A 12,867-nucleotide genomic window follows, 5' to 3' on the forward strand; every position below is an offset into this window, starting at 1 on the left:
CAAAAGAATAATTTATTTATTTATTTATTTATTTTTGGTTTTTATATACCGGATGTTCCTGTATACAATACATATCACTCCGGTTCACATTTAACAGAGATAACTATCGCCGGGGAGGCGGTTTACATGGAACATATCGATAATAATAATGAGAAGAATATTACAATGTTGCATATAAAACAAATCTGAATTTCACTTAATATTGTCATATTCATTATTAATATCACAATACTGGAGGTCGAGAAGAAGGTGCCTAAGAAAAATATATATTGCTGGGGATTGTAATGCTAATGTTAGAGGAATGACTGGGAATAGTTGTTAATTGTACAGTAGATGATTGTTTCGTCTCATTTTAATTAATTGATGTTCTTTTTCTTTTTATCCAAAGTGGATACTGATTCTGTTTTTCTTCATTTTGTACAGGTTAAATATAAAGAAGAAATTGGGCAGGCAACGTGCATTTCAGACCCCCCAGAACTAAAAAGAATTAAAGAAAACCAGAAGAATATTAGTAATGTGGGATCCTATTACTTTTGCATTTTTCTTTTTTTTGTTTAAGTTCTTAGTATAAAATGTCTTTTATCAATCTGTAGCTTATGCTTTTCTGTAGTGGTGAGAATCTATATTAGTAGGGGTGTGGGTATATGTACAAATAGCCTGAGCTGTTGCAAGATAGAAGCACACATAAAGAGAAGCCATCTGGGTTGAGAATTGTCTATAAAGTGACTGTGTACGTTTGCACCTGCCATTTCTGTGGGCAGATGCTGCTGGGTAAAACCACTTGTAAGTTACAAAATAAAATTTAAATGTGATCTTTTCCTCCCTGAGTTAAACACACACCCGGAATTGCCTCTTTCCTCCCCGAGCTAAAAATGTACCCATTCTGCGTAAACATGTGCATTTTTAGTCATTCTGAGGAGGGCAAGTTGTTCTCTTCCAGTATGTTAGACTATGAGGCCAATGTAATAAGAACCATGGTGAAATTGGCGATATCTATTAGCACATATTTTTTTTTACCATGAGTGTTAAAAGCAGGCGCCTCCATTGGATGTAATAAGGGGACGGCATGCACATGAGAAACATGCAGAAAATCTGCACAAAACAAATATTCATGCAAATATGTGCACTGCAACATGTGCTGAAGGCCCTGTGCAATAAACTGGGGAGTGGGCCGGGAGTGGGGCTGAAAGTGGATAGAGCAATGTCTAACCCCTCCATGATCCCTCACCGAGCGCGTGGGAACTGTAATGGTGGATGTTGGTGAGCGGGGGAAATGCAGCAGAGATTTGGAAGGGGGTACAGAAGCATTCCTGACATGTGCCTGCTCTGTCTCCAACCTCTCTTCTGGCCTTCTTCTGCTTAATTTTTAATCCTCCAGACAAGCACTTCCACTTAACTCCTGCCCTGATCCAGGCGCTAAAAAACCCCACACTCTGCATTGCCCATGAATAGTTAATTGCCTCCTTTGCATGACATTAACATGGGCTTGCGCTAAACCAGCTGCGGCTTTTTGAGCAGGTTTGTGCGTGCATTTTTTCCATGCTAACCGCATTATTACATACACGCGTAAGATTAGCACAGGAAAATGCACGTAATATCACGCGCAAAAAAACCCCTGGCAGGTCTACCGCAGCTTATTATATTGGCCCCCATGAAAATAAGCAATCCTGTGAACAAATTAAGCTTTTTAGAACAATTTCTTGTATATTAAGAGTCATTGTAAATTCTATAATGATTGCTATGTTGTATTTGATCACTAGGTTCATTACAAAGAGCAGCTGTGCAAGGCTACTCCTGTGAGTGTCACCCCTGAAATGGAAAGAGTCAAGAAGAATCAAGAAAACCTAAGCATGGCAAGCTGCTTTAATTATTTATATTTTACATACATCCTGAACTCAGACCTGAGCAGAGTGGATCTAGCTATAGAAACTCCATGCAATGAGTCCAACGATCAGTCAGCTCCCAGTCTGAGTTTATTCTTTGCTTTCTTTTATGGTGTTTTCAAGTTCTAGTCTGGCAATGTCACGGTATTTCTAAGATGTGTAATCTGTTTGATGTGTGTTTAATCACATGGCCTTCAACTTTCTTATGTATAACTTTCTTTTATCATGCACTTGATTTATTCATTAATAGCCACATTTTAAAACATGAAAAGTGACTGTGGCTTCCAAAGCTGAGGATGATTATTTTCAAATCTGCCTTTATTAGTCCAAAAGTCTCTAATTGTATGGTATAAGCTTTTCATACCATTTCACTGGCAATTATCACTGCAGGGCTGATGTTGAGAAGTACTAACAGGGGCAGTTGTGACCTATCTTGGGATCACCTTGCTCATGTCTTTAATACAGCTGTCCACCATCCGAATCACTTACCAAATATATAATACCAAAATTACCACAAGATATTTAGTGGAAAAACAAGGGCTACAGCTTTTATGTATAGCATAGACCAGCTTATTCAAATACCCAAGCTGAATCCCTCTTTGCCCCCTGTGTTCCATGGTACCAGCTGGGTAGTTTCCTCTCTCCTGATTCATGCCCCCACAAAGGACTAACCAAGCTGTCTCTTCTGCTCTGTGATTTGGGCTTGCCCAGGTCTCCAGCTAGGCTGCCCTCTTTCAGTGAGGCTGAACCCAGCTCACACCTAGGCAGGCAACCACCTAGAGTCTCCCAATATTGCACCACCTGCCACTTAAGTAGGTGCAGCAGAAGCACAATCCCAGCTGCTACTTTCCCATTTCAAAATTGCTCCTCCCCCACTGGGCAGCCTCTCCACAGATTTGGCTTATGCTGATTGCTGATAGACATTCCCCTCCACCATCTTGGCTTGAGTTTCTCTGCTTCCCCAAAGCTTTGATGCATTTGCAATTGTGATCCTCTTGCCTCTTCCCTTCCTCCTTGCATTCCTCTAGGGCGGGAGTATGTGAGTGTCCATGCTGGGAGGGAGCAAGGCGGGCATGCATTCAGCTTGCCTTGGGGCCGATGCAATAGAGTGTGCTCAGCCGAGCGCACTGTTTAACCTGCAGTTGGATGGGGGTTGTGTAGGCGCAACCTAATCCCCTTATGCAATAAGGGGATTAGCGCCTCCACAACTTGTGACCAACGAGCCAGGAAACTAATAGCAAATGCATGTGAATGAGGCTATTGGTTATGCACTCCCAAACCAATGCAAAAAAAAGTGCATCAAATATGCACATTTTTGTGCTCAGAAATTAACGCCTGCCAGAGCATCCCAAAAAGTTGTACAGAAAAGCAGAAAATACTGCTTTTCTGTACTTCCTCCGACTTAATATCATGGCGATATTAAGTTGGAGGAACAAAAATGAGATAGGTAAAAAAGAAATTGTTTTAAAAAATGGTCTGAACACCTCCAAGGCTGTCCTGAAAGGGGATTGGTCCTTTGTCTGACAAATGTCAGTGAAAAGGACCAATCGTGAACGGCTGTATCGGAGGAGGATATCTGGCAGGGGTTCACAGTCTGCAGGAGGGAGAAGATTTGAAGTTTTCAAGGACTTTCCTAAGGACCTCCATTCAGGTACGGAACCCCCTGGATCTGACCTGGACCGCTTGGTCTTTTGGGCTAGACCATGGGGGAGGGAGCTTAGGGCAGGTCAGGCATGCATATGGGTGCCCAGCCATGTCTCCTAGACACCCAATGTCAAGAACATGCTAGGGGCGCACAGTTTTCCCTAGCATGTCTTTTTTAGCATGGCAGGTCATTTTCATATAACATCAGGTCCCTGGGGAGAGGTGGTTGGGCGTGCGTTAAGAAAGTGAGCAGTAAGTGTTAAGCGCCTGCTTTCTACGAGCTGATAATTGCATCGGCCCCCCTTCTGTATACTCCCCCCCACTTCTCACTCAGAATGATCTCTCATGCTCCCTAGCAGCCTCCTTTTCTGCAAAAAGTTTTCCACTGTGAAACTGAGTTCCATTAAGGCCCGCTAAGGAGTTATTTTCATCAGAGATGGGATAGCAGGAGCACAGTGCCCTATTATTCTCAGCAGCCATGCATCCTGGCCCTGCTGTGTCAATATTTACTTAACAGAATCAGTGATATAATTGATTTACTTTATTTCACAGGTAATGAAGTATGCAACTAATGTATTTTACATTTTAAAGTATTTATTTATTTATTTATTTAAAATCTTTTCGATACCATCATTAAGTTATTTACCATCATAACGGTTTACAGGCAGGCACAAATAGGCAAAACAAATGTTAGTACTTAACACAATGAACAGAGTAATTCAATTTTTGTTTGTAAATTGCTTTCAAGATAAAAACTTAGAGGGTCATTTATCAAATCACATTTGGGCATTATCGTGTGCATTCCGGCATTATAACACCGTAACGCATATGATAAATATCACATTGCAAATTACCGTATTTTTCACTCCATAAGACGCACCCAGGATTCAGAAGGGGAAAATTAAAAAAAAAATAAAAAAATTTGTGCTAAACCGGCTCTGTCCCCGGGCATCTGTGCATCTTATGGAACAAATTAGGGGAGTGCATAACATTTTTTTCTCCCCATTTTGTTTTCGGGTCTGGGGAGGGCCATTTCAGTCCATTCCCCAGATCAGAAAACTTTTGTCTTTCTTTTTCTGTGGGAAACCCCCCCCAAAAAAACCCCCATCCCAACCCTTTAAATTAATTAACAGCCCCCCACCCTCCTGCGCCCCCAAGACCTGCCAAATTAATTAAATACACCCCCCCACCCTCCTGAACCCCCAAGACTTGCCAAAAGTCCCTGGTGGTCCAGCAGGGGTCCAGGAGCGGTCCGGGAGCAATCTCCTGGACTTGGGCCATCGGCTGCCAGTAATCAAAATGGCGCCGACGGTTCTTTGCCCTTACTATGTCTAGCCCCCTGTGACATAGTAAGGGCAAAGGGCCGTCGGCGCCATTTTGATTACTGGCAGCCAACGGCCCTTTGCCCTTACCATGTCACAGGGGCTACCGCCGCCATTGATCGACCCCAGTGACATAGTAAGGGCAAAGGGCCGTCTGCGCCATTTTGATTACTGGCAGCCGACGGCCCAAGTCCAGGAGATCACTCCTGAACCCCCGCTGGACCACCAGGGACTTTTGGCAGGTCTTGGGGGGGTCAGGAGGGTGAAGAGTTGTAGTAAATTAATTTGGCAGGTCTGGGGGGGGTGTTAGATTTTTGGGTTTTATTATATTTGCTCCATAAGACGCACAGACATTTTCCCCCCACTTTTGGAGGAAAAAAGGGCATCTTATGGAGCGAAAAATACGGTATGTATGCAGAAAAGGAATTAGCAGTCAAGTGAGAGGGATTTGGGCGGAGTTAATGGAAATTGGGGTCTGCTAGTGCTGCGTGCGATACAGTATCACACATTATTGCAGGATGTAGCCGGGGAAATAACTACATCTTTTTGGGGGACGTTACAGTGGAAAAAATAATTATCACGGGCGATATCATGGATCATGCTATTATTGCAGCGATTATCATATGTGATGAAAAAAGTTTATGATAATGAACACACCTACCAGGCCTTCTGGCCCAATAAAAACACTTGTTTTTTCCTGCCCTACCTTTCTAAAGCCATATTGTTTCTTGCAAGTGTAATTGTCACAGCATACTAGATGCCTCGGCAGGCTCACCGTAGATGACAACATGTGGAACAAGAACAACCCCAAGAACAGCCAAGGCCTGGTCCAGGCCCTCCCAGGGAAGTACCAGCAGTGTGGACAGAGCCATGGATCCCATCATCTAGCACGCAGACAGCCACTGCACTGGAGATACAGGGAGTGTTGTTTTCCTCCATGAACATACTTTCTGAGCGTGCCAGAGGACTTTGTGCTTAGCAGGGATCGGCTCAGCTCTTGGGCAATCCTGGAATTATATGAAGACCTCCGAGGGGATCTGGATCCGGCCACTGAAAGGCCCCATGCTGTGCCTGACCTCACCAAACTGCTGAACACACTGCCTTTCATGGCAAGCGGCTCCTTTCAAACCACAGTAGGGGTAGTGAGGAGAATGTCCCAAAACATTTACTCGCGCTGTGTCAACCAGGTCATCAAAGCAGTAACTGACCGCATTCCTCGCTACATTAAATTTCCTTGGGACAGGCAGGAGTTGAAGGACTTGAAGAGAGGGTTTTATTAGAGATGTGAATCGGAACCGAATCGGTTCGGATTCCGGTTCCGATACACATGTGGGTTTTTTTGCATCGGGCCCGATCGCAGTTTTGTTTATCGGCTGCGCCGGCCATCCAATGCTCCTACCATGTGACAGGGTCCGGCCAATGGCACGGATACCCTGTCACATGGTAAGGGCAAAGGGCCATCGGCGCCATTTTGATTAGTGGCAGCCGACGGCCCGGGAGGATGGCCCGGAGCGGGAGATCGCTCTTGGGACCCCCACTGGACCACCAGGTACCTGTAAAATGTTTTTGGGGGCGTCGGGAGGGTGGGGGAAGCTAAGGGGTTAGTTTTAAAGGGTCGGGGTGGGTTTAAGGGTTATTTTTGTGTGCCGTTTTTTCCGCCCTCCCCGAAAACGATAAGGGAACCCCCACGATCAATATCATGGGGTTTTCCTATTGTTTTGGGGGAGCCCCCGATTTCTGATGATTTTGAAAATATCGATGATATTTTCAATCGTCCGAAGCCCGATTCACATCCCTAGGTTTTATGCCGTTGCACATTTTCCTAATGTTGTTGGAGCAATCGACTGCACTCACGTATCCATCATTCCACTCAATCAGAGGGAGGAGACGTACTGCAACAGAAAGCTATTCCACTCCATCAATGTGCAAGTGGTCTGTGACGCTCGAATGCACATAGTCGACATCGTGCCCAGGTTCATGGGAGCCGCGCATGATTCCTTTACACTTAGCCAATTGGGCTTCTGAAAACTTTGAGGCCAGCATGTACGGTGATACTTGTCTCGTAAGTAAAACACACTTTCTGTATTCTATCTTTGCCTATGTGTTTGTAGCTTATGGCACCCGTATGGGTGGTGGCTGGGGAAGAAAGGATTGGTGGCATGACAAATGGCTTGAACAGTCACATATGCAGTCTATTGGCCCTGGCCATGGCTTTTTATCCCCATGCTTCAGAGCATGGCAAACTTTGATGTAAACAATGCATGCCATCTAAAGCTCGCTGAGTGAGTAGGCATTATATTCTTTGAACACCTTCATTATCAAAATGGCCCTGTTCCTATCCTTCCCTTGGGAGGGATAGGAACAGGGCCATTAATCTCACAGGTGATTCACAAGCATCAACTGTCCACACTGCCGGCACAGCAGCATCATGTGTGGGCCGTTACTGACTGTTTCTGTATAGCCTCACACACTTATACTACAAGCAGTGTATTGCGCATGTTGGTGCCCTGCCATATTCCCTGTGTGTGGGCTCTCAAATGGTACTCTTATATATCTCCTCAAGGTTGGCAGGCGGCTACACACCAGTAGACTTTGCTGGGTTGTCAGAGCATGGCACACAATAGTTCCAATACCCACATCTGATGTAGCAGTTATCAACAGCTGACCTCCTTAATGCTACAGCTAGTCTGCCCATATTCTGGCCTACAACAATGTGATAGGCACTCAGGCTACACAAATCACCCTTAAATGCTCAGCAAAGGTACAGGCTACCTTATATAGTCTTACTAGATGCTGTAGTTTGCAACTCTCATCCGCAAGTGACAATTTTATGATTGATGCCTTTAATCTGTTATTGCTGCAGTAGATTCTGGGTATGGTGCATGACCTGGCTTCTCACCCCTGTTGCTATTACCAACATGCCAGCAGAGAGGAGGTCAAGGAGGCCTTATGTGCAACCCGATGTGCCATCGAACGCACCTTCAGACTTCTCAAAAGTCACTTCCGCTGTTTGAAGAAGACGGGTGGAGCTTTAATCCAAAGTGGCCAAGATAATGCATTCCATAATCTTGCTGTATGCCATGGAGTACCAATGGATACACGTCCAGATCTTCCCCCAGATCCATGATGTCACCCTCTACGACGCCAGCAGAGCATGCTGAGGGGCAGCCAGCTTCAGCAAAAACCTTATTGAACGCTACTTTGCCTGATAGGCCTCACATACCTCGTCCTCTTCCAGGGGAAGTTGTCCAGAAGCATGTTAGCTGTTCCTCTCTGCGCTAGCGTCTTTCTTTCTCACACTGCTTCAATGTGTAGGTCATGGCGTAACAGAAAAAAACATATGCCTACTCTGCATTTGTCTTGACAAAGCAGCAGCACACTGTACTGGAAAAGCTGTGGTACAAGTAAAGATTACATCAAAGACATGTTGCTGCCACCATGTATCCTGCCTGATAGCCACACTAAAAGAGGCACATATTGCGTGACACTTTGTGGGCTACCTAGCATGGTATGTCTTGCCAACCTTCACCAGCGGACCCTATCCTACCACTCACAAGTGTCTGACATAGGGCCACCAAAGTGCTGCCACTGCAGCTCCTCCTGGAGGATTGAGAGCTCTAGCTCTAGCTCTAGAAAAGCTATAAATGGGAAGTAACTCTGATCGTTAACAAGGCACATGCGAAAGTTACAGGTAGACTGTTAAAGGTTTCAGTGACTGAATTTCCAGGTTACTGCCTTATTCCAAGGTGCAGAAACTTGTAAATGTGAGGTGCTACCCCTGTACTGGATCTGCTTACTGTCACGTGGCCATGGCCACACAGAGCTGACACCACAGCGTCACCACTTAAAGAGCCACTGCAGACTAGGAATTGCCACCCCATCCACATTGACAGCATATGTAGATCCAGTCCTGGTCTTACTGCCATGCATGCAGGTACTGATAGTCTTGGTTAGGCTTGTCAAATCTATAGACTAATCACAGGAAATGCCTGCATGCTATGGCTTCCAAGTCAGCACCAGATTTAACAGTCACAAAAACTGAACATACCTAACAAGAGTACTGTACACATCACAGTGCTGTAGTTGCACCCCTTCCATTACAGCCTTGCTGAAAGTGCCAGTGCTACGTGGTGCCATAGACACTATGCGCACAGCTCCTTACAAGCTAGCCTGCCTCTTGGTGTTTGCATGCACCCCAACATACATGCACCCGACTACACCTAGCGATGCAATTTAGAAATAATACTGTGAAAAAGTTGAGCGTTAGCTTCTCGGTGAGCCTCCAGCAGGATGCTCGTCACGCTCAGTGAAGGCAGGATTAGGGATCAGATAGTGTCCTCCCTTCACGTGTCATTTAAATGACCTATGATATCATGTCCAAGTATATTTTCAAACCATTCTTACAGCATCCATATCTATCATGAGGAAAGGTTTATGTCATACAGGCCAGTGGTCTCCCCTCACACGTAGCCTTACTCAGATAGGAAGATGTCACGTATGTGCAAAGCTATTGTGCCTTATGCGTCAATGATAGTCATGTGGTGCAGGTGTATGCACATATGTATGAACAGTTAACATATGCTGAGTAATGACATTTTACTTATACCTACAACCTCTTACAGTACAGCAGCGAAATCTGAGCACCGTGAAAGCAGTCCTGGCCCAAATTGTTTGTAGAGTTGCCAACATCACTGCACACATTTCCATGCTTTCATGGTTGCATGCCCTTGTGATGCACATGCGTGTCACCACTCCTGGGGAATCAGGAAGAGCTGCTAACCTCTAGGCAGAGCATCATGTGCTGTAAGTCACTTCGACTGCTTGTTCTGAGCAGGCCAGGTCTGCTGCTCCTCTGGCAATGAAGTGGTCTTTGTATTTCATTATGGGTAGAGAAAATCTTGTCAGCTGAAGAGGTAATGAGCCTACTAACTGCACATAGTGTAGAATGTATTATCCTACTGCTCCCAGATCTGTCGTGTTATTGCCATGATGGCTGATGGCCTTTCTGTGTTGCGGTCTTGACAGACACACATTTAGTGCCACCTAGGCCATGACACTAGCTCACACTAAGTAGGTGTAATGTATGCCTCAGACAGCATTTGTTTAGGCTAGTGATGTTTGGGCAGGAAGGACTCTAACTCATTAGCACTCAGGACCTCATTTATAGCATTTTTCCCCCCATGCCTGTAATGCTCCATCCTCTCCCCAGTGCAAACATACACATACACACAAACACCTCCTCATCCTCACCTCCACTCCTCATCTCCTTCAGTCCTCCTTACCTCCACGCCTCCTCACCTCCACACAAAAAAACAGAGAGACAAACTGGACTAACAAACACTTTCACTCCAACACAGATGACTAAAGACAAAGGGAAAGGGAAACAGAGGACAACAGCAAACAAGACAGTGCAATCAGTAATCACCTCCAATTAGCCATCAACAACACCTACCTACCTCCTGCCTCCAAACTCCTGACACACCCTCAAAGAGGCACGTGCAGGAAGCCTGTATTTATACAGGGAACAATTAACGCATACCACAATGACACCATGCAGTGCGTGATGATGCAATGCCACATGCGAAACCACAATGTCGCATGCATTAAAATAGCTATGCAATGCAGTAAAATAGCTCGCATTGCAGTATCTGACAAAATACTCTAGCCATGCTCCTTTTTTTTTTAAAGCGGGGGCTATTCTCGTGAAATTTATTGCAAAATGATGATTCTAGGTCTAAGATTGTGTTTTAATGTGTGTTAAGCATAACTAAAAACTGACAAGTTTTATTGTTGAGTAACTTTTAACAAGTTGCATATTTGTCACAGGGGTCAGTACCTCTAACTAGTTCTATAAATTTTATTATATAGATTAAGCTTACCACTTTTCATAGGTAGCTCAAGGTGGGTTCAACACTCACCTTGAGCTACCTCAGGTACAACAGGTATTTCCTTGCCCCAGAGGGCTTACAATCAGGGAGGATAACATTCAAACAACTCCACACGGCCTCATAAACCTGCGTATATGGGCGTGCAGGTACCTGCAAGGGTATTTTATAACCTGAACATATCTGGTCCCTGCAGATTATAAAATACACATATGTCCACCCCTAACTTATGTATTTATGTTTAATATGCACAAATATCAACAATGCATTGAAAGCACGTAATCTTCTACCTATTTTATAAACTTGCGCATGTATATTTTATGCACCAAAAAAATGTAACTTGCTCACATAAAACCCTGATTTATACACTGAAGAAGGTATATTTTAAAAAATGTTCTTTTAATTGAAATTTCCAGTTTACCAGTACCTCCATCAGTTTACCCAGTCCATCTCCACTTCATTGAGACCCTCCTAATACTTCACCCTGAACTCCCCTCAGTGTACCCAGACTTCCAACCGAACAATAGCAGACAACAGAGGAGTCTCATATCAGTTGTGTTAGATAATTAGCTGGTGTAAAATTGGACATTGTTGCCTAATGTAATTATATAAATCGCTTATAATAATAGCAATTTGCATGTGTTCCTCTTGGCCTCACCCCAGAATGCCCCTAGACTGCCCCTTATTTTGGATAGGTGAAAGTGCATGTGAAACCAATAATGCCCACATACATTTGATGTTTATTAAATAGTGTGTACATGCATACAAGCTACTTAAGCATGTATATGCTAATTTTACATGCATAACTCCTTTGAGAATTAGGTTTGTAACCAAAGCAATGGAGGGTGAAGTGACTTGCTGAAGGTCAGCGGGATTTGAACCCTGGCTTCCCTGGTTCTTGGCCTGACCATAAGGATTCATTTAAAACAGCAGAGCACGTCACTGTAATGAAAGTGTTTTAACTTAAAACAGTGGGATCTTGATCTACTTTAAATAATATACTGTCTTACTCTGTGCATGCTAGGTTCACTATAAAGGACAACTTGGAAAAGCTACCGCTGTAAGTGTGACTCCAGAGATGGAAAGAGTCAAAAAGAATCAGGAAAATATCAGCTCGGCAAGTCACACGACTTTTTTGTACTTTGAATTTTTTAAAGTTGGTTCTAGTATTTTATTTGGTTATTATTTTTAAAATATTGTGTTAAGAACACAAAATAAGTTGTGTTTTTAAAGAACTTTCAGACATCTACAAAAACCATCCCCACTATATGCGACAGTTTTGGGGGAAATTGTTATGTTAATTATTTAAATGCGCTTAAAAACAGCAGAGATAAGACATGGTTCTGTCATTACAATTTTGAAATATCTGTTAGAAAAATTCTTGGGATGCAAGTTCAGATCCTATCTAGCATTGACCTTTTGTGTCCTTGGGCAAGTATTTTATCTTCCTGTTCCTCTATCTCCTCAAGCCTAACTCTTTAACAATAATAATAATAATCCTTTCCCTCTCCTCCCTTCTGGATGCTTTCATGCAGTTTGATCACTACAAATATGCTGCCAGGTTTTTCATCTCAGAGGTGGGTACATGTGTGTTTCTAAAGTATGAAGGGCCTTATTTGCCAAAGGATTTTCATACAGAATCAGGGAAGGTATGGCTCTTGATAAATTAAGTCCTAAACTGTGACGTACAATAGGATGTGGTTGGCTGAAAGTCACAGTATGCATCCAACATGTTGTCATTAACATCTCTAAAGTGTTAGGGTTTGAAAATCTAATGCCCTTTAATTTCAGATTTGTTTACAGTTCTTGTAAAAGGATCACATTTTTATATATTTTAAATTATATACAAGTTTTTCTGTTGTGTCCTTTTCTAAAAAATTGATCACAGTATGATAGATGGGGTCTCCATTGTCAGCATATTGGTATTTCAATGAAACTTCTGGAATATTGCGTAAGATATTAAAAAAAAAAAAAAAAAACGTTTGATGTTTAGAGCGACTTTTCAAATGGATATTTATAACTCTTTCAAATAACAAAGAATGAACTGAGAAAATAAATTATTTCTGTAAATAATGTACTTTAATGCCATATGTAAATTCCTAGCTCCATTATATCTTAATGAAAAATTCCTGA

General features: G+C 43.3%; 1 protein-coding gene across 5 annotated transcripts in view; it reads left to right on the plus strand.

Annotated features, from left to right (window-relative positions):
* Positions 1–12,867, plus strand: part of NEBL (nebulette) — a 673,305-nt gene that overhangs the window by 611,424 nt on the left and 49,014 nt on the right. For 3 of the 5 annotated variants that reach the window (XM_029588726.1, XM_029588729.1, XM_029588728.1), the window contains 3 exons: positions 424–516; positions 1,761–1,853; positions 11,759–11,851. The exons of 1 other annotated variant lie outside the window; for it this stretch is intronic. In XM_029588726.1, the coding sequence (XP_029444586.1) occupies positions 424–516; positions 1,761–1,853; positions 11,759–11,851 (279 nt within the window). The remainder of the gene's footprint in view (positions 1–423; positions 517–1,760; positions 1,854–11,758; positions 11,852–12,867) is intronic. One more of the 5 variants, XM_029588727.1, reaches the window with a different exon arrangement.

This window comes from Rhinatrema bivittatum, chromosome 2 (assembly GCF_901001135.1).
Source record: "Rhinatrema bivittatum chromosome 2, aRhiBiv1.1, whole genome shotgun sequence".
Lineage (NCBI taxonomy): Eukaryota > Metazoa > Chordata > Amphibia > Gymnophiona > Rhinatrematidae > Rhinatrema > Rhinatrema bivittatum.